Source organism: Aulonocara sp. 'chitande type north' Nkhata Bay, linkage group LG8 (assembly GCF_057382095.1).
Source record: "Aulonocara sp. 'chitande type north' Nkhata Bay isolate Kocher_YH1m ecotype deep benthic linkage group LG8, A_spYH_male_GT1.1, whole genome shotgun sequence".
Classification (NCBI taxonomy): Eukaryota; Metazoa; Chordata; class Actinopteri; order Cichliformes; family Cichlidae; genus Aulonocara; species Aulonocara sp. 'chitande type north' Nkhata Bay.
In genome coordinates this window covers 14,173,216-14,194,315 of record NC_141351.1, presented here as the reverse complement: position 1 = coordinate 14,194,315, position 21,100 = coordinate 14,173,216, and the positions used below count along the sequence as shown (strand labels likewise).

The window sequence follows — 21,100 nt, the reverse complement described above, 5'->3', positions numbered from 1 at the left end:
TTGTGAAGACAGACAAGTTAAAAGAAGAGCTGATGCATATCTTTTTCCTCAAAATCAAATATTAGGATGTTTCCTTGGCAGAGGACGCCCGCTTTAAGTGTCTTTTTACTCTCTTCACATTGTCTTTGCACAAAATAAACTTGTATCTGCTGAGACTATCAAACATACTGTTAATAAATTCAGAACATATGGTTTCCTTTTACATGTCACATTAAACTCTTGACGAGGCAACATTTTTAGTTTTCCAAGGACAATTTGACAGTTTACTTTCTTTCTGATGTTTTAGCAAAAGCAGACAAGCGCACAATGGCTGTGGGATTTAGTAAAATACTGGAAAACAAGCTATTTTTTCTCTTTCTCTTCTCTCTTTTTTGACCAGAAGATGGAGCTAACAGGCTGCAAATGTTCTTTAGAAGTTCTAATGCGCTGAGGCAGATCACACAGATCTTATCCCTGGTAACAAAGTTCAGAATGAAGCTGGCATCTTGTGTTTATATACAAAAGAGCAGATTAGTGATGTGGGGGTGTCACACCAGAATCCTTCTATCAGCAGCAGTGTTAAAAACCTGACTGTCACTAAACTGTGAAGACTTGCAAAGTAAATCTGTAATCATAAAGATAATGATTTTGCTACCATGGAGTATATTCTGTATATTTGTCCTGATTCTGCTCTGTGACTTTATATCAGTAACTCAAAGTGACAGTTCATAAATCTATACAAAGTAGACGTGATTAATCTGGCTTTTTTCATTCAGCAGATATTCAGTTGTTTTGAACAGAGATATATAAACCCACCTGGGTGGATATACGACGCGGGGGGTGGCGCGGTGTCAAGCTGGGCAGAGTCTGTTATAGAAAGACGTGAACAGTTGCAAGTTTTCATTCAAAATAATAGACTGTTAGCCCGGCTGTATTAGCGCAATAACAGCAGCTGCTCGCAGGGTTAAGCTGCTTTTCTAGCATGACGCGGATGGAATACACTGAGCGTTAATGTTGTTTACATGGCCAGCACCACGTAGGCTTTAAATGTGAAAAGCCAAACAGGAATCTGCATTTTAAGGACGTGACTTTGACCGAAAGCGTCAGCTGTGCGCCTCACTTGACTGGAAGAAGCAGTGGAGCGCAGCAGCGCGCAGAGCATGTAGCCGAAACTACACCAGACTGTGGAGTTGAAGTTTTCTTTTGTTTTCTTTTGTTTTTTTCTTTACCCGGAGTGTTTTATTCCATCTGTGGGGAAAAAAATAAACATTTAAAGCTGCTCTTCGACATTATTATTTGCTTGGAGCTAAATGACAAGGAGGTAGCGACACAGAAGCACTCAGTGATTTAAACAGGGGAAATCATGGAGAGCAAGGGATTACTTCGCTGTAAGATTGTGGTTGTCGGGGACAGCAAGTGTGGCAAGACGGCTCTCCTTCACGTTTTTGCCAAAGACTCGTACCCAGAGGTAAGGCAGCATTTATTAGAAATAGAAATACGCACAGCAGCCCTGAATGGTGCGACGGCACAGGTGCGTAAAGTCCCCGAAACCACGCGGCAGTGTTTTCACGTAGAGTGAGATCGCTACAAGAAGGCTTGACATTGTGGATCATTGTGGGAACTGATTGATACCTAGTTAAATGTGTGGCCTGTAAACATTTATTATAATGTATTTGTGCCGCCAAAAATATCATGGAAGTTAAAACTCGAAACTGTAAATGGATGTTCTCTTTTTTCTTTTCTTTTTAAAGAAACATTATGGTGTTCTCATTGTGTATTATTTCATCACGTCAGGATTTTACCGGGGTTTGTGTTAAGCCTCATCTAAAGTGATGCAACAGCATCATGTAAATTAATAACATAATTAGAATTCAGTGGCCAGTTATCACTGAATTTTTTTTTGCCTACGTGCGCTTTTGCGCACCGTGTCCGTCTGTTGATGTGGGACTTTGCAGGTTTGACCAGAACAACAGAATAACCGCCTGGGAGCTAGATTGTGTGCTGTGAGACGCGAGATATTAAACCCGGGAGTGTGTAATGTTTTATAGTGGTGACCGAAAACCGAATAGAGGCAAAAAGTTCGCACAAGTAATACTTTGTCTCTCAGAAGTAGTACTCTGTCTTCTTTACTTGATTACATAATTTTAATTACACCAATAAGACATCTGAAGTAAGTAAATATATATATATATATATATATATATATATAGCTTTTTAAGAACTAGTTTATGACAAAAAACTTACAGATTGTGAATGGATAAACCCCAAAGCATACTTTTTCAGCAAAACTAGAGAGGAATGCAGACTAAACTCACTAACAACAGGAAATGTGTTTAGTGAAGAAGGAAGAACTTGTGTTCCAAAGGAGGAGAATTTTTATGTGATGCAGGAAATGCATTCTGTCAGACTCTTGAACTGTTGGGATTAATCAAACCAAAGCTTTTTGAACTAAAGTTCAGAACTTGCAAATAGGTCAAAGCAAAGCATTGGACTCATCTACTTTCCACACACACACACACACACACACACACACACACACACACACACACACACACACACACACACACACACACACACACACACACCATCTCTCGCCTCTTGACATTCACAACTGCACTTACCATCCCCACAGCAGCTATTTGAATTAATTAGGAATCTGACTGTTTTGTCATGAAAATCACACCGTCTTTCTTTTTTACAGTGGGCATATCATCTCCTCCAAGCTTTGATCTAATTTTAGCCACCACACGCCTCTCGTTTCAGAATTACGTTCCCACGGTGTTTGAGAATTACACGGCTAGCTTCGAGATTGAGAAGCAGAGGATCGAGCTCAACATGTGGGACACATCAGGTGAGATTCCCAATCATCTCTTTATGTTCTCCTTTCAACTCAAGATTATCACACCAGAGTGATGAAAGGTGTGCCGCATCATCAAGCCGTGATGAGGTTACTGAGCGAGGAGCTCCAGATCGGCAGACAGCTGACTCCTTGGAGTGTTCCGCAACTTCCAGGCTGTGGGCCAAAAACATGAACAACCACAATGTGTCAGGATAATCTGTTGAGAGTACTGACTGTTGTTGTTTTTTTTTTTTAATTTCAAAATGAATTAATCTAGTCTGGGACGCAGAAACATAACTTGTGTGTATTTATATAACTTCAGTCCTACTTCAGAGCTAATCTGAAACTTTCAGCAGCAGCTGAAGTGTTATGTGAGGCCTCTGAACAGCTTGTTATTCAACACATACCTACTCCGAGTAACAACCACAGCTAATCAACACATGAAAATGCAAATTAATTGCCTGCATACATGATTTTGATGAGGATTTTGGCATCTTGACTGAATTCATGCAACATGGCACCAGTTTATTTCAGATAACAAGTGTTCTCTGTCCACTTGTAGCGCTGAGAGCTTGCGAAGCTGTTGCACAAACTCTTAAATGTGTTCACTGAACATTTTTTGATTTACAAAGTCATTATATCTTTTCAAGACTTCACTTTGGAGAGATGATCAGACGGAGGGCCTCTATGGGTCTCCAGATGTGCATTAACTCTCTCCCATTTTAGCCTTTAGACCCCTTCATGTTTCATTTCTACTTACAAAACTCCCCAAAACTTGTTCTCACACAGCGTGAGAGCAGCTTTACTGCAAAGTGCTCCATTAACCTCCACCCGTGCAGACAGGGAGACCAGCTAGGCAAGCTGGAGATTAAGAGCTGCTGCAGCTGCCGAGGCTGCTTTGCGGTGGGTGAGGCCGCTTTGCGGTGTTTAAACAACACCCTGCGAAATTACCGGCTGGCTCACGCACACACCTTTCCCTCACTAAAACACTTAAACAGTAATTTACTCCGCCTCGGAAAGAAATGCAATTCACCTTTTTGTGCGAAGCAGGTGCCGTTCAGAATTGTTGTGTCACATTATTGGAATCTGAGCGGACATGACGCTCCCAGTTGTGAATGAGTTTATGAGGTGTGAGGTAAAAGAAGGGCCAGCTTCTGTCAAAAAACTCCATAAACATGTATAAGACAATAAAATCTGCTTACTTGTGCTACTGTGAAAGAAAAAGAGGAATTAGATTGTAATGTGCATCACTTTAGGAGGGTTTACAGAAGGATTTACTCAAGTCAGAGGGATTTTTCTTTATATACGGGCACCCCAAAATGTTGCATGTCTAACTGAAAGGGATTTAAAAAGCAATACTATCTGATTTTATTAGAATTTTTTATACAAAACTATATTATAACTAATAAATGGTACTAGAAGCTATAAAAAGAAGCCAATTCTGCAAGCACCAGTGGTTACAATATTAGTTTTGTGTGCTCATTAGATGCCTTGATAAGAATCAGACGAGAGAACATTTATTATACAAAGACATGGCCCCATATTGAGCAGCAGTGGTTAACGGGAGCTGATCCAACTCTGACCTTAGGTGGCTTCTTCCAGCTCTCTTTAAGTGAGGAGGAGACATGTGTGTTGCCTTGCAGCATCCCTGCCAGCTATTCTGGGTTTGTGTCAGGAGACAGGTGCATCGGCAACTACATCAGTAACACCACAATTCCCTCTGGTACCTGCTGTGTTTTACTAATAGCTGAACGGGGGGTTACAGTCACCAGGTGTGCTTACATGGAACTTTCTGTATATACACTGCTGCAATACCCTTGACTTTTAAACTTGCTCCTGCTTACTTTATGCAATCACAGATTTATGTGATTTGATAAAGAACATGCTTTAGCTGATATGTGTGTTTGTGACATGTGGCATGGCAGTGTGTGCAGTTTGTTTAACCGCAGGTGAACTGACTCAATGAAATTGAAGTTCTGGATGAAACACTAAATATAAAAAAACCCCAATCCCAAGCTTCAGAGCACCAGAGGTTTCAAATATATAAGAGCAAAAACTCATCACACATTTTAAGCTATGAAGCTTGAACTCCAGTGTGGATGACAGGGGAGGAGATAAGAAGAAAAGGATCATGTTGAGTTGTTGTAGAGGCTCACAGATAGGAGAGTGTATTAGGCAAGGTGCCAGAAGCGGTCTCTGAGCTGCCCGCTTATTGTGCAGAAACAAACAGTGGATTTAATTAATCAGGCACTTGCTGTGTGACCGAACACTTGCCCCCTGTCTCTTTCATTCTTCATCTTGCCACACAACCCACCTCCTGCTTCCCTCTGCTACATCCAAACATGCTTGTAGTTTAAACTCCCTTCCTTGTAGGTTAAACTCTTTTTTTTTCCCTTGCCAATTTAAACTTTACCCTGAATTTATTGCCCACTGGCTCCTTACACTTCCTCAGTCTTTCAGTCATTGTCATGTTGCTCTGTTTCTGTCTTCAGTCATGTGGCGCTGCAGGTGAGACCAAGTTGAGATCAAGCTCAGATAAATGGCAATGGCATTCCTGTAAAAAAAGAGACCCTTTCTAAATGGTTCTGCACCATTTCTATCAAAACAAGGCTGGAGATGGTATGCCATCACAAAACTAAATCAATGAAAAAGAAGTGCATTGAGTGTATTGTAGTTAAAATACACTATACCTTCTATGTCTCCTCATCATGACACAGAGACTCATTCACTGTCCTGTAGTCCTGTTGGCTGGATTTTTGCAACTCATTATCATAAAGATGTTGAAAAAGAATCTCCAGTTAATCCAAAACGGTGCAATGAGACTTCCATTGGCCACGCATTAAATAAATAACACTGACTATTTTCGTCTGGGCCTCCAAACTCCGCAGATTGAGCCCCATCATATCTTAATGATGGCATAGTATTATATTATCCCAACAGAGCACTTTGCTCGCCGACTGCAGACTTACTTGTGGTTTCTAGAATTTCTAAAAGCAGATTTCAGCTCCTGTGGAACCACCTCAAGAGACAGACACCCTATCTACGTTTAGGATCAGAATAAAACATACTCTTTGATAAGGCTTATAGCTGGGGCTTGATCAGGTGACCAGGATCCATCTATTAGTTATGCTGCTTTAGGCTCAGACTGCTGCGGGACTTCATGCAATACACTCAGCACTTCCTCTCCACTCACCTCTTGGTACTCCCCATATATCTCATTAAATTCTTGTCTTATTTCTTCCTTAGTCTGTGTTTTATCCTGTCTCCCTTTGTTCTTTCAAACTCCTCACCCCCCACCACCTCCTAAAACCAGTTGAGGCTGATGGCTGCCTCTCCCTGACTCTCATTCTGCCGGAGGACTCTTCCTGTTAAGAGGGAGTTTTTCCTTCCCACCATTCCAAAGTGATTGCTCATATGGGTGATCAATTTATTGTTTGTGCTTTATGCCTAATACTGTAGGATCTTTACCTTACATTAATGGCTTGGATTGACTGTTTTTGTGAATGTGATTTATAAATAAACCTGTTTTGAACTGGTTTGGATACTTTAGTATTTACCTAACCAATCAACAGTGACTCCCAGAGCAATGCTGTCTGGTTTATGCAACATGGGATGAATGCAAAGTTAATCACTGGTTTTAGTACAAGATGATGATAGACTGGATCTGATTTCGAATCACTGATGTGGTTGATTCATTCAGAGGTCTTGAATGAAGATATTTCCCCCCCCCCCCCCCCAAAAAAAATCTCTAACTTTCAATGGTTTAATCAGTATTTGCATATACAGAGATCAGCCTTGAGGTTAAATAAATAACACTGACTATGTTTGTCACAATGCAATTCAAGACTGGGCCTCCAAACTCGGCATATTGATCCTCTACATAAAAAACTTATTTCACAGAGGCCCCCACACATTACAGATATTACCTAAAGGTATAAGTGTACCCCCAAAGATGGATCGGAGATGTTTTTGTTAGCAGCAGGCGTGGCTACCCAATATGAGGTAGGCATTTTTAATGCTTTGGGTGAATGGTATGGGCTTTTATTCTAATTCATCTTCATAAAAAGCCTCTGCAATGTTTAATGGACAATGAATCCCATGGAGTCATCAGATCACAATAAAAAAAAATTAAAAAAACAACTAGAAAATAAAAGTAGTCTAAAATTGCAAGCATTATTGATTATGATGACACAGCAGTTGTGTAGCAAGAACTGGTTACTCTTCAAAAAAAAACAAATAAAAGTGCTTAAAAATCTGATCCCAGCTGACCTAATTTTGTCATAACAGTTTATATGTCTAGATTTGCCCTTCTCTGCAGTATTCTCCTCCTCTCTTTAATTTCATCAATTCTTCCTAATATCCCCTCAGGCTGCCAGCCTCCCACCCGGCTCCTTCTCTGTCTCTGTCTCCAACAAGTCAAGGTCAGGAGTCCCACTGTATTGGGGCAGTGCCCTCTCAGCACTCTTGCTCTTGATTAGCTTACCTTGCGTTTTCTTTGTCTGTCTCTCTATCCATCTTTATCTCTTCCTCACTTTTCACTCACTCCTTTTCTCATTTCCCATACTTCTTTCTCCCAGATTCCGGCATATGGCTCACTGTAATCTGTCTTTATACGCAGCGACAAAAAAAAAAAAACTGAAGCAAAGCATCCTGGAAGCAGCAACAAATCAGTCAGAATGCACAGTTAGGTCCTTAGATATTTGGACGATGGCATAATCTTTGTCACAATAAACCCAAACAGTGGGTTTCTTGATGATTTTTTTTATTTAGGGTCATTGTCAAGGCTCATAATTACAGACTAAGACAATTCTAAATATAAGGATTGTTTTTTATACCTGGATGAAAATCCTTTGCAGTCAGTGACTGTGTGAAGTCTCAAACCCTTCATTTTGCTCAATAGCCCTGTACACTACAGAATTCAATCTGCTACTACTATCAGCAGTCACATCATCAATAAGCAGTAGCTACATGGGCCCCATACATGCAACCTACATCTGCATACATTCTGCAATCCTCCACTTTAGTGTTTTTCTGAGTTCCTTCAGGCTGAGCTTTGTTTGTTTTTTAAAGAAAAGTAGCAGATTGTTGATTTGACCACTCCTGATATTTTTGCTGTTTCTCTGACAGGTTTTATACTGTGTACATATATACAGTATTTTTTAGCCTGAAACCATGAAACTTGTAGCTGCTTTGGAATACAAATGTCCTACTGTAAAACCCAGACAAAGGTTTTTACAGGGATGAGGAAGTAAAAGAGCAAGAAAACAAAAAACCAAAAAATCCTGTAGAGCCAAGGATGGCTTGCCAACAATGAGCTCAGGAATGTCTTCAGTTTGGATGTTGGATACTGTTGTGAATTCCGGCAACAACTTGCACTGCACTGGTGCTAGGCTTGGTTCTGCCTTTCAGACAGGGAATGATCTCAAATGTGCTTATGGAACATTGTATTCATTTACAATAAGAGTCAAACCTCTCACAGCATGTGCACATTTGCACTTACTGCAAATGTGCAGACTTGGCAGCTGTCTGCAACTGAAACAAAGAAGGCTGAAGTGACATGGTATGGATTTTTTGCGAGATGGTGGAAGAAGATTGTCATGGAAAAATGGGCAAAGGTGAAGCAGAGGCAAATTGGAGCTGCGAAATAAATAGTGCTCGACTGAGTGAGATAACGACCCCTCCTATTAACGAAGTCTGTTATGAACAACAGCTTAATTATATTGGATGCATTGGAAGATGTGAACTGCTTAAACAAAATCAAACTAGCATCACAAGCGGCGTGGAAGATGTTTGAAAGTCTGCTGTGTGTAGACGTCCAACAGATCAATCAGATTTTGCACTGCTGTTGAACACAATGTCCACACAGAAGTATCCCATAAGTGACTGAAATCATGGAAAATCAGTGATGATGGTCTCCTCGATTTGCATTGGACCTTGTATTGAAAATTCCAGTGAACAGCGTACAAAAGCAAAAATAACCATAGATATTTTATTTGCTTAATATGCCATGGAATAACAAGGGAGCAGGTCTCACCTGACCATGAAACTGCTTGTCAGTTCATTACCTTTGAGCCTCTGAACATAAAAATGGCTGTAATCCCTAAACAGATATCACAATATTTTTTTTAAACAGCTTGAACTGAAGCTAAAAGTCTGTACTTCAGTCGTGACTGATTGCTTTGAAACCCACTGTAATGGTGCGCAGAGGCAAAATGACAAAAAGTGCATCATTGCCTAAAATAATTGTGGACCTAACCGTATGTGGGAGCTAATTAAATGTTTTCCACTGGCTCCCAGTGTGATTTTATTTTGCTGCACTGATTGTCCTGTGTGGCTTTGTTCAAGTCAAACATTTTTCTAACTTGAGCCGAAAGGAATTCAGATTTCACGAGCATCTGTTTTACTCAGTTATCAACCGATCTTTGAGTGCGAGGCTTAAAAAGGTCATAAATCAGATTAATACATAGACTCCAGGGATGGCATTTACATTCTTAGCTAATTGTATGGTATTAATTATGAATATGCCCTAAAATGACTTTTCCCTGGATACTTAGGTACAAATAAATCATGGTTTTATTATATTAAACTTCACATTAAATAGAACTTTGTCCTGGTTCACCTTCTAACATTATTATTTCTTAACTATTGTATTTGGGAAAGTATATTACAAAAAGCTAACATAACTACATATATATATAATATGTAATATAATATATTATATTACATATTATATATATATATATATATATATATATATATATATAATATATATATATATATATATATTTTATATATATATATATATTATATATATATATATATAATATATATATATATATATATTATATATATATATATATATATATATATATATATATATATTTTATATATATATATATATATATATATATATAAAATATATATAAATATATATAAAATAATTTGACATACCTCAAGCTTTTGTTCTTGTCCTAACCTCCTGACAGCCACCGGTCCTCTGAGACCAGTGAGGCTTCAATGAAATGGATCAGCCTGCTAGTAACAAAGTGCATAAACATTCATTTAAAACTGATTCTTTGCTAGGTTCTTTGTTATGTGCACACACTCCTTCATCCCTGAATGATTCATAGGTGAGTGTTAAACAATCCTCTCAAAAAGTCAGGTACATGGACTGGACTGAAAATGAGCAGAACAAGCAGCCAATGTTTCCTTTTTCAGCCCTAAAATTACCCTTAGATCTGATCGCTGTCATCAGCAACATTTTCTGTTGCAACGTGTTGCTCTTTTAAGATATAAATAATAAACATTTCTCTAAAACGCACCTTAAATTACTTGCTCAGAACGAAATGGCACTGGGCAACAAGCTGCTAAACATAATGGAGCCAGGTGTTTTCTTCAGGAAATGAGCCCGACATAGCTCAAAGGAAAGTGGATCGTGCTGTTACATTCAGAAACATGACTCTAAATAAATGAAAATGTTACTCTAATGTCAACCTGAAGTATAAATGCGCAGCTGTTTTGGTTCCTGCTCCTATCGAGTAGCTAAAAAATTGCAGAGTGCTTTGTTTCAGCATATTTCACACACGCAGAGTGTGGACACTTAATGAAATGTGACCGTTTGGCTTGTGCGCCTTTCTGTCAATGTAAAGAAATGCCGAGTAGCTGAATTCTGACCTTATTCCCCCACTGGGGCTAGATGACACTGAAATGACTCAACTCTGCATGATGCACCTGCCACAACAACAAAGGTGTTCAGATCACCTGGGTTTTACAGGTGACTGTGTGAACATGTGAGGTATGAGTTAATAAAACAACCGGCTCAACCTGCATTATCACACCTATAGCAAGTGAACAGTGAAGGAATGCACTGTTCTGAATTCTACTTCAAGTTAGCTTCCTGCTCACTGGAACTTTCCTAACTTCCTCGAGCCGACAGGGACATGCCGCGACATGTTAAAACACACACAGATACTTAAACACACAAGCAGTGAAAATACTGTTTGCCCCGTTGAATCCAACCTTCCAATCTATCCCAGGTCAGCAGAGTCTGTGGCAGAGATTTCCTCAACAATCCATCATTCATTTATGAGCTCTTTTTTATGACCCCAATTACATGTTGGCTCCTTGAAAGCAGCACCCAGATGTGCTTTAAGCGAGCGTCTGGGCAAACGAGTGGCACTGGCTCCATGACAGGACGGAGCGGAGAAAATGGTCTGGTGTGTTGAAGCGTTTCAGAGGCTTTTTGGATAGAAGTGTGGATAGCAGGGAACTGGGTTTGTAGTCCAAGTTCTGTTGTTTTTTTCTTTCCTACTGAACATGTGCAGGGGTGTGTGTGAGTAAGGGTATGAGTAAGTGCTGAAAGAGATTACACAAGTGGGAAAATATATAAATAGGGACAGTGAAGGGATGGAGGAATGTAGAGTCCTGGTGGAGTGCTAAGTGCTTGGAGTCGTGGATGGGAGACAGTATATGCTGAGTGTCAGTAGGGTTTCATGGTGCGAGCTTGTGCTCCAGCCAGCCGGGTCTCATTCTCCTCTGCTCATGCAGTCCATTAGAAGACCAAGGGTGCATTTAAAATGAGTGGCCTAGATGCGTCTCTACTCCATTCCCCCGGGACACGGAGTCTGTTTCTCAGCTAGTACCTGTAGTGTGTAACTCAGCAGTCTGTCTAAGACTTTTGAATGAACTTGAGCACAGCGAACATCATCATTCATTTAAAACATCAGGTAAAACAACATGACATTTACCACCCAGCACAATGCGCAGACTTACGGAGACATTTTTCACGCACTAACACATATGGCAGGTGGCATATAGAGTATACTGCATGCCTGTTACAGCAGCTCTTCTCATTTTTAATTATATGCCTTTATTCCTCTGCCAGCAATTTGTGCTTAAAATGGGAAATTAAGCAGTGCAGATGTACTTTCTAATAATTGGTTGTCATCTCTTTTTTCTTATTTCTTTTTAAACCTTCTCCATGACTCCTCTGCCAAAACAGGAACTGAGGCAGAGGTTTGTTTGTCTGTGTTAGTGAAACTGTGCAAAAACTACCAATCTTTATATCATGATATTTGTTGGAGAGCTGAGAAAAGGAAGAAGCCTTTCATTTTTTTTTCGTCTTTGGTTCACCTTTGATAAAATTGCACCACAGGGCGTTGGTGGAAGACAATTACATTTTTTTGTAGAGCAGAAGCTGCTTAGTTATATATTCTCTCAGTATTTCATTTTTATGAATAATCTATGAAGGGACTGTTTGTTTCTTTTTGTTTTTCATGATGCATTTTCATTTTTGTTTACAGTTCATTATTTTTGCTTATCACGGGTCTGGAAGCTAACAGGTGTTAGCCTGTGTCGTTGATATAAATGTAGTGAAGTACTGCTGGTCACTTCAATACATGAGTTGCATAAGTTTTAGCTAATGTAATTACCATGGCAACATCATGGCAATGTCATGGCAACTGGGTATATCACTCATGTAGCACGTTGTCTGACAGTGTGTTTAAAATATTTACTTTTAACCTGATATAACACATTCCAGCAGCACAGGAAAAAGAAAGGCAGAATTTACTGGTTAATCCAGATAAGTAGAATGATAATAAAAGGTCAGAGTACAATAAAAGTCCTTGGAACTGGTTAAATGTGCTCCAACATAGCAAAAAGTTAAACCATGAGAAGAAAATTACCTGTGACTGTAGCTCTACTGCTAACTTCCTTTAGCATTTATTTAATCTTTCGTATTCTCTGTTATATTCTGGTTCCTTTTCTTGATTTCGTAATGTTTAGTTGTTATCTTTTGTGATCCCTTTGTTCCCCCAGTCAGACCCCAGTCTGTCTGGTCTTTGTGTAGCTTCTGTCTCGTATCTAGTCACAGGCTTAGTATTGGTTATGTTTCCTGTTTTATTGTGATAGCGTGTTGTCTAGTGTTCCCTTATTATTAATGATTTGCTCCTACTTTGTTTCCCATGTGTCTCCACTTCCCCTAACCACCCGTGTGTGTGTGTGTGTGTGTGTGTGTGTGTGTGTGTGTGTGTGTGTGTGTGTGTGTGTGTGTGTGTGTGTGTGTGTGTGATGTCTCAGTTTCCTCTTGTCCTTTGTCAGAGTGTACTGTTCAATTTCTCGGTGTTGGTCTGGTTCCTGATCTTTGGCTCCTAGAATCTCAGTTTCTTTACGAGTTTATAGTTTACAGTTTTCCCTTAAGTTCTGCGTTTGAATCATGTAGTTAAATATATCAGCTCAATAAAGGGCTCGCCTTTACTTAAACCTCCACCTGCCTCTGTGTCTGCATCTTGGATCCTTCTGTACTCACTGAAAAGATTTTATTACACACTTTGTTTAGACACACAGGCCACTCAAGGGGTATATCCACTTAAGACCCTCTCCATCCCTTATCTATAATGCACGATGCAGCTTTGACCACTCACTTCAACCCCCCAACACCTGCCATTACTCCTACAGCAGGAGGTGGTGGATGGTTTTGACCTTGTTTCTACTGCATGTGATTCACCATAATTAAAGTACAAGCATGAGTGAACCTGGTTTTCTGTTTTCTGTATTCACGTTAAAGTAAAGTAAAATCCCTGAAATACAAAGTAATTAAGTGAATGCGTGCACACAAAAGACAGGGATGAACCAATAATGAGAACGATGGACCAGTTGATGGAGATGCGCCACAGAAAAATGAAATGAACTGTTAATTTAAAACACACATAATCTACACAGAGGGACGGTGTCAGGGTAGGAATAGTGATCCTGAAAATGTTGATGGTTCAGCTTTCTCTTACTGAGCTCAGGTTTGCATTCACACTGTGTCCCTCAGATTAGAAGGGGCTTGCTGTTTCAGCTACTTTTCATTGCTTCTAACAAATACACTCTTGGCCCAACTATTGCAAATTGGTGCTCCTGATTGGACAATTAAGTTCATGACAATCTTTATAGTGGAAATTGTGCCGAGCTGCAACCAACAATTAGGCACACACACTCGGTTCATTCTCAGTAGTTCACATCAGAAGACATCAGAAGACTATGAATGTACCAATTCATGTACCAAATTTACCTTTAATTGTTATTAGTTATAACATAAGATTTACATTTGAAAAGATTTACTTTGTTTGACCCAAATAATCATTCAGAAATGATCAAAATCATTTTCTGTCGGTTGATTAAATGTTTGGTTGTCGTACCTCCAACTTCTTAAATGTCATGGCGCATTAAAAATAATTACCGACAAGCACAAAATGTGTAGTCGTGTAAACGCTGCGTTTAGTTACCACTCGATGACATTTCAGCTCTGCACAGAAGAAAACTGTGATTCTGTTTCTTAATTAACTCAAATTTAGGCAAAACACTTTAAGAGCTTAAGAGCTTACTAGATCATGCAAATTTGTGATATTTAAACTACATTCAAAAGGTCTGGTCCAGACAAGTGGTGAACAACGAATGTTTTTATACTTTAAGTTTAAATGTAGAATGCGGTGCATGGAGTCACATACAGTTGGGCTGGTTGAGGCCCAGATGCCAGTCTGTTCCCTCTGTCATTAATTTAAAAGACTCCTGCTGGATTACTGCTGATTTCAGGCAAAGTATGCTCAGTGGCAGCGCTCTCCCTCTATGCCTGTTGAGTTAGAAAAATAACATCATATACAGTTTTTCAGCGAAATCCAGCCAGGTTACAGCTGCTACTTGGCAACACTCTAAATGAAAAACTTTAGCTAGGCTTGGGTATAAACAGAGACAGTGTAATCTTGTTCCTGATGGCTCATAATTTGAAGAGTTTCCAATAAAGAGCTGGTCCCACTTCAGCGTTCAGCAAAATAACAGACAGATCACATACTCCAGCATGAGTGTGGTAAAGAAAATCCAAATCTGTTGTCACATTGCTGACAACCACATTGTGCAAAATGTGTCTGTCTGTGCCTGCGACTGCCAGGACCAGCTTCACTCAGTCCTCCACGCTGCTTTTCAGGCTATTATTGTTCAGTATTCAAGCAGAGAGGTATGCATAACAACAAGCACGGTGTGCTCTGGTTACATGAATCTCTGATTCATGTACACCTAAAATGGATTATTCTCAGTACAGAAGAGAACGGCTTACCTGAGGAGCAGTCCTAGCCTTCTCCTCGTTTTTTCCTATCAAAATAAGAGTTCCAGTTATCATAAATGTGGTGCGTGACGAGGTCATGGCATTAATTGATTTATATCAGCTATTAAGAATAAATAGAAAACTTCTGTAACATGAATTTTTTTATTATCTAATGGCAGCCGTCAGTGGATGGATTTACACTTGTCATGGTTCAGCTACCATCATCCTGACCATATATGACCATCTGTTATGGCGTGAGCAAAGTTCCATACAAAGGTCGTATGATGACCTCTGTGCTGTCTCCATGGCAACTGAGAAAATTCCATCTGTTTATAAACGGTACTTGACTTTGACCCAATGGGTCAGGGGATGTGCGACCGAGTATGATGTAATTAGACTTTTTCAGGTGCTTCACTTCCCAAACACAGACAAGCACAGAGTCCAAGGGGTTAGAAGACTGATATGATATATCATCACTTAACAAGTTCATAATATTTGATTGATGGAGCATAGGCCTTTCCCTCAATCCCTTATATGATGAATTTATAACACAAGCTTTAATGGCTCAGTTACATTAGGAATAAAAAGAGACACAATCTGCTGGAGAATAGCTCTTTCAGTCACTTTTGATTGCAAGATAGTTACACAGGTCTCCTGATTGGGTAGCAACCTGTCCCCAAACAGTTGCAGTTTAACTCAGACTGACTGAAGTGATTGACGAATGTAAAGGTTTGCAAATAATCACCATCTCATTGATAAATGCATACAAGTCTGTCAGTCTGCGCTGATGAGCGCACAGGCAACACATCTGCAAAGGGGAGTCAACTGGTTGCCACCTGTTATATTCTGGTTTTATTCCTACGCAAAAGCAAGATTGCTGAGAGCCTTTGCAGTTTTGCAGTAAAATTGCAATCCTGCAGTAACTACGTCAGTATTTTTAGAGCAGTTTCTGACTTTCTGTTTCAGCTCTCTCAGGACTTTAAATGTAAGTAGTTAAATTGTGAATGTGAATTTCTGTGCATGCAAACGGCAACAGATTTGGAGTTTTCACCATTTAGCAGTGAATCGCCATATTATCACAAACAGATTGCAAGTAATTTTCACCTTGACCCTGTTGAAATGCAAACTGATACAGTGAAATCCGTCTTATTGCTGTTTTATCGTCGTCTTGATGCCCCGTGGTTCCCGTCTTCAAAGCAACCAGTTCAAAGGCAACGAGATCACGGTTCCATTTGCCGCAGTCGCAATAATTTTGTTAGTGCTGCAGTCTCCAACCGCTGTTTTCCTTAGTGTGACTTTAGCACAAGAATATTGTTATCTCCAAGTCTAGATAACCCTGATGACATCATTAGGTTGCTCGGAGATGATGTTAGACATCAAGCATTTGTTTTGATTTTGGCTTTGTTTGCTCCACTGCCCTTAGATTAGAAACATTAAAACGCTCTAATGTGTCTAGAAAACTTTGTAGCTCAATAGCTTTGCAACTCGCTTTGTTTAAGTGGCAGACAAAGAGATAACAGAGGAAAATGAATAAAACTTTTATGTTAAAATGATGATGCTTTAGCTTTTTACAGAGCAGCAGACAAAGCAGCAGACTGTCTGCTCTGCACGGTGTCTCAGAGTGTTTACGAATGTACGCCGAGTGATCAGCCTCGTGGAGCATGCATACAGAGTGGACTCTATCGCTGCCTGGTGCTCAACCGAACTTACAGGCTGATTCCATATTGTCTGCATATTTCACACAGCATGAGTACGTAGCACTAATGCTCAGCCACTGCAGGGGGCATTATTTATATGTTCGAGGCGTAGCAGATGAATGCATTAATCAATAGCATTCATTTCTTGTGCTGTTTTCTGTCTGGATGTATTTCAGGAATGAAAACCCAAACTATTTCTTCAGAAGGGCATGACTAGGACAAACAGGATTTTAATATTAATGAACATTTCTGCACTGTGATGAAAGTTGGCAGGAAAAAGCGCCATAAGAGGGGATTAATAATGATTTTCTGTGCTAACATCTCAAAAGGTGTGTGTGTATGTGAGTCTGTTTCTTCAGAATCATGCAGCTATGCATACAAAAGGCTACGACAAGTCTGATTGTCTCTTATCAGCAGCTTTACAGCTTTGAGCTTGACTAACCCGAGACATTACCCAAAATACAGCACAGGAGGTTTAATAATGAGTTTTTACAAGTTCAGACAAAATATAAAAAAGAGATATCTCTGGAGCACATATATAAAAAATCACTAACAAGATTTGGCATATTAAACATAAAATAGATAATATTCCTTCCTTATTTTCTAAATTAAGAAACCTGCCCATCGGGGATCGTTTAAGGCTGCTCCTCAAGGAATTCTGCTTCATAAAAAGTGAACTTCTCTAAAACGTGCAGGTGGCTGATGAATTAAACAAAAAACAAACAAACACAATAATTAAAAAAGATTACGAGGCTTTTCTACCATTTTTCTTAAGAGCAGCACACTGGCACCATGCGTATGACAAACGTTCTTGTTTACTACGCGCTTCCCTCATCAGTTTACAGCGATGTGAAACAATTAGTCAGGAAGAAGTGTTGAAATGATGGAAAAGCTTTTTCCACCAAAACTCTTCTCCTTGCAGCTTTTGTAGTGTGAGCTGTTTTTTTTTTTTTCTTTATTGATTTACACTCAACAGCCACTTTATTAGGTACACTTTACTAGTACTGGGCTGGACTCTGCTTTTGCCTTTAGAACTGACTTAATTCTTCAATCGACAACGTGGAAACATTCCTCTGAGATTTTGGCCTGTTTTCACTCGACAGCATCGCTCAGCTGCTGCAGATTTGGTGGCTGCACCTCTGAATTCAGCTCTTGTTTGAGAGGTTTTGACATGGAGCATCCCCCTATACATCCCCCATCTACACCACCACCACTAGCATGAGGCACTGGTGCAAGGCAGGATGGATCCATGCTTTCATGTGCTTTACATCAAATTCTAATCCTACCATTCAAATGAGACCAGGCAATGTTTTTTGAATCTTCTGTAGTCCAATTTTGGTGAGCCCATGTGAACTGTATGATGCTGTGTCCCATCTGTTTCAAGGTTTATTTGTTACGCGTTCAGAGATGCTCTTCTGCAAACTTTTTGGTTGTAACAAGTGGTTATTGTAGTTCTAGTTGCTTTCCTATCAGCTCAAAGCAGCCTCGGCAGTCTTCTCCAACCTCTGGCATCAATCTGTATTCTTTGTAAACCCTTAGTGTGAGAAAACTGTAGCAGATCAGCAGTTTCTGAAACAATCAGACCAGACCGCGTGGGCTTCTGATGCTGGGTTTGAACTTCAGCAGGTTCTCTTGATCATGTATATGATTAGCTGGCTAATTATTTACATGTGTAACTAATCAGTTGGCTGGTGAGTGTGTCCTGTATGGGGTTGAACTGGATCAGAAGACATTAGTGATTAGTTATTTTAATATGTCACTTTCAGTTCTTCAAAATTGGAAAAACATATATGCAGCTGTAGCCCTACATCACCTTCCCAGGTCTGCCTCCTGTACCTTGAGGATATTTCCTGACAGTGTCATCTGCATCTCGTTGGAGTTCTCATTATCAATTAATAGCCAACGTTTTGATATTTATTAAACATCCAGATGTGATGCAAATAAAGAATCGTGTTTTAAATAGTCTCACAGCTCTGTGTAGTGACCACTTGACCCTATGGCAGCTTGTGTGCACTCAGATTTTTCAAAGCGTTTTGTAGAGTTTGACTGAGAATCCTTCCTAAAATGTAAAATTCAAGCAGCATCAGAAGATTTTTTAGAAGGACAAACATCTCGAAACAGAGAGAACAGCCAAAGGTGGAACACAAGTGGATTACATAAAATTACACGAGTGCTTGGAGAGTAAATGCGTATGAGTTACAAACAAAGAGGAAAAAAGGAAATGCAGATTTTTGTAAGCACCAAACATCAAAGCATGAAAACCTCATGTGGAGTCACAGCATGGTGCTGCTGTTTCCCAGACTGCTTTGCATCACTGTACCAAACATTATACATCAGCCACACATCTGAAACATACTGACATTTATTTTCTGTAGATTGTTTACATCCCAGAGTTTTCCATTTGTGGAAAGTGCATCTGGTAGTACATTTCGGGTCCAAGCTACATCTGCAAACTCTTCTTAGCTGTAAATGCAATTAAACATCCAAATCTTGTTCTGCATGATGGCTGAAGCCCGTGTACTCTGAATGCTCTAAATGACACTAACGTCGTTTCTTTGAGATTGCTAAATTCATGCAGTACCCCTGAGGCGTCGCATGTGTCTTTTATGAGTTTGATCAGAGGGTTTTACTCAGAGACAGATGGACTGATCTTGCTACAACAGCAGGAAACTCCCCATGAGGGGCATCATACTACAAGTCCCAGAGAGCGTCAGAAAAGCTCAGATCAATACACATTAGCCTCTGCTCGAGTGCTGAACATGGATTAGCTGACTTCATGGAACCTTGAAGCTTCCAGTGTCTGCATGTGTGTCTGTGTGTGTGTGTGTGTGTGTGTGTGTCAGCATGGACGGGACAGACAGCGCGATCAGCAATCCGCCCAGTGATGTTTAAAAGATCCCAAAGCGCAAGTCCATCTTTTCAGACGAACTGCAAAAGTTTCAACTGCAAAAAAATTTCCCTCAATCTGGTGTAACACTGACAGGTGATATGAATAACACTGATTATCTCTTCATCATGGCGCCTGTTAGTGAGTGGGATATATTAGGGAGCAAGTCAACATTATGTTGTTGGAGTTGATGTGTTGGAAGCCTGTAAAATGTGCAAGTGGAAGGATTTGTGCAGGTCTGAGAAAGACCAGATTGTGATGGTTAGACAAGTGGGTCAGACCATCTCCAACAAAGGAAAGAACAGTAAGGGAACTAGCATCAGGGCGTTCCGATCCAAAAAGTTCATGCTCGTTCTGATAAAAAGGTGTCAGAATACAGAGTCTATTGCAGTTTGTTGCACATGGGGCTGCATAGCTGCAGACCAGACATAGGTGCCCATGCTGATCCCTGTCCACTGCAGAAAGTGCCAACAGTGGACACGTGAGCATCGGAACTGCACAACGGAGCAATGGAAAAAGGTCGGGAAATGGTGGCCTGGTGTGATGAGTCTTGTTTTCTTTTACACATGGATGGCCGGGTGCATGTCAGTCGCTTACCTGAGAAACATGGGAAGAAGGCAAGCCAGCGGAGGCAGTCTGATGCTATGCACAATGTTCTGTTTGGAAACCTTAAGTCCTGCCATCCATGTGTACCGCCTACCTAAACATTATTGCAGACATTGGACGTCTCTTCATGGTCACAAAGCAAAAAAGGTTCAGGAATGATTTGAGGCTTCCAAATTTAAACTGCATATAATGTTCAGCCATAATAAATGTCGTCACATTATGTTATTTCATATACAAGAAATAGCCACAAATATCATGCTTTTTGCTGCCTTACCATTAATTTATCCTACTGCTATGGATTGAAAGGATTTTAATGATGCCAGTAGCAATCTTTCTCGATTTGCTTAATAATTCCAATTCAATTTTCTTTCTATGGGAGATTAAAACGTTCACAGATTTTCAGCAACACAACAGTTTTATTATCTCTGAGTCAGAGCGTGGTGTAGAAAACGGAGTAGAGAAGCAAGTTGGATGCGTTTCAGGTTTGCAAAAGGTTAGCGTCTATGAATTTGTTGTAATGGTTTTGCAGCTGTTAAAAAAAATCAGAGCCAGAAAATAATATAAGGATTTGATAAGCCCGGCGGCATGTAATACTTGTGTAGCTGTGTTCAGTTTTGTTGTACAGAGTTGAACTGACAGGATGTGACTCCAGGCGACTGAAATGAAACAGATCATTACACCGACAAAAATGATTTCTGTGAGTTTGAACATTTGTTGGAAATATTTGGCATGATGCGAATGCACAAGCTAATGAAATCTGTAGAACTGGACAAGATGTTTTTAGAAGTTTTAATGCAGAAATGACAGTCCTAATCAAGAATCACAAAGGACTGACTGCTATAACAAGTATGCGATGCAAGGTTATTGCAGTTAATTTAAACTAACTACAAACTAAAACTAGATGTGAAAAGAAATTATTTGGTTTTGTCTGATGAAGGACATGTTTATTGAGGCTCTGGGTATCTACATGGCTGTGATTTAACTGTTTTTAAAATGTTATGTATTTTAAT

The 21,100-nt window shown here is 39.8% G+C and overlaps 1 protein-coding gene across 1 annotated transcript in view; it reads left to right on the top strand.

Annotated features, from left to right (window-relative positions):
• Nucleotides 1-980: 980 nt before the first annotated feature.
• Nucleotides 981-21,100, top strand: part of LOC147323389 (rho-related GTP-binding protein RhoN-like) — a 33,757-nt gene continuing 13,637 nt past the window's right edge. Inside the window, exons 1-2 of the mRNA XM_086303709.1 lie at nt 981-1,447; nt 2,743-2,830. Coding sequence (XP_086159835.1) covers nt 1,343-1,447; nt 2,743-2,830 — 193 coding nt within the window. The 5' untranslated portion in view covers nt 981-1,342. The remainder of the gene's footprint in view (nt 1,448-2,742; nt 2,831-21,100) is intronic.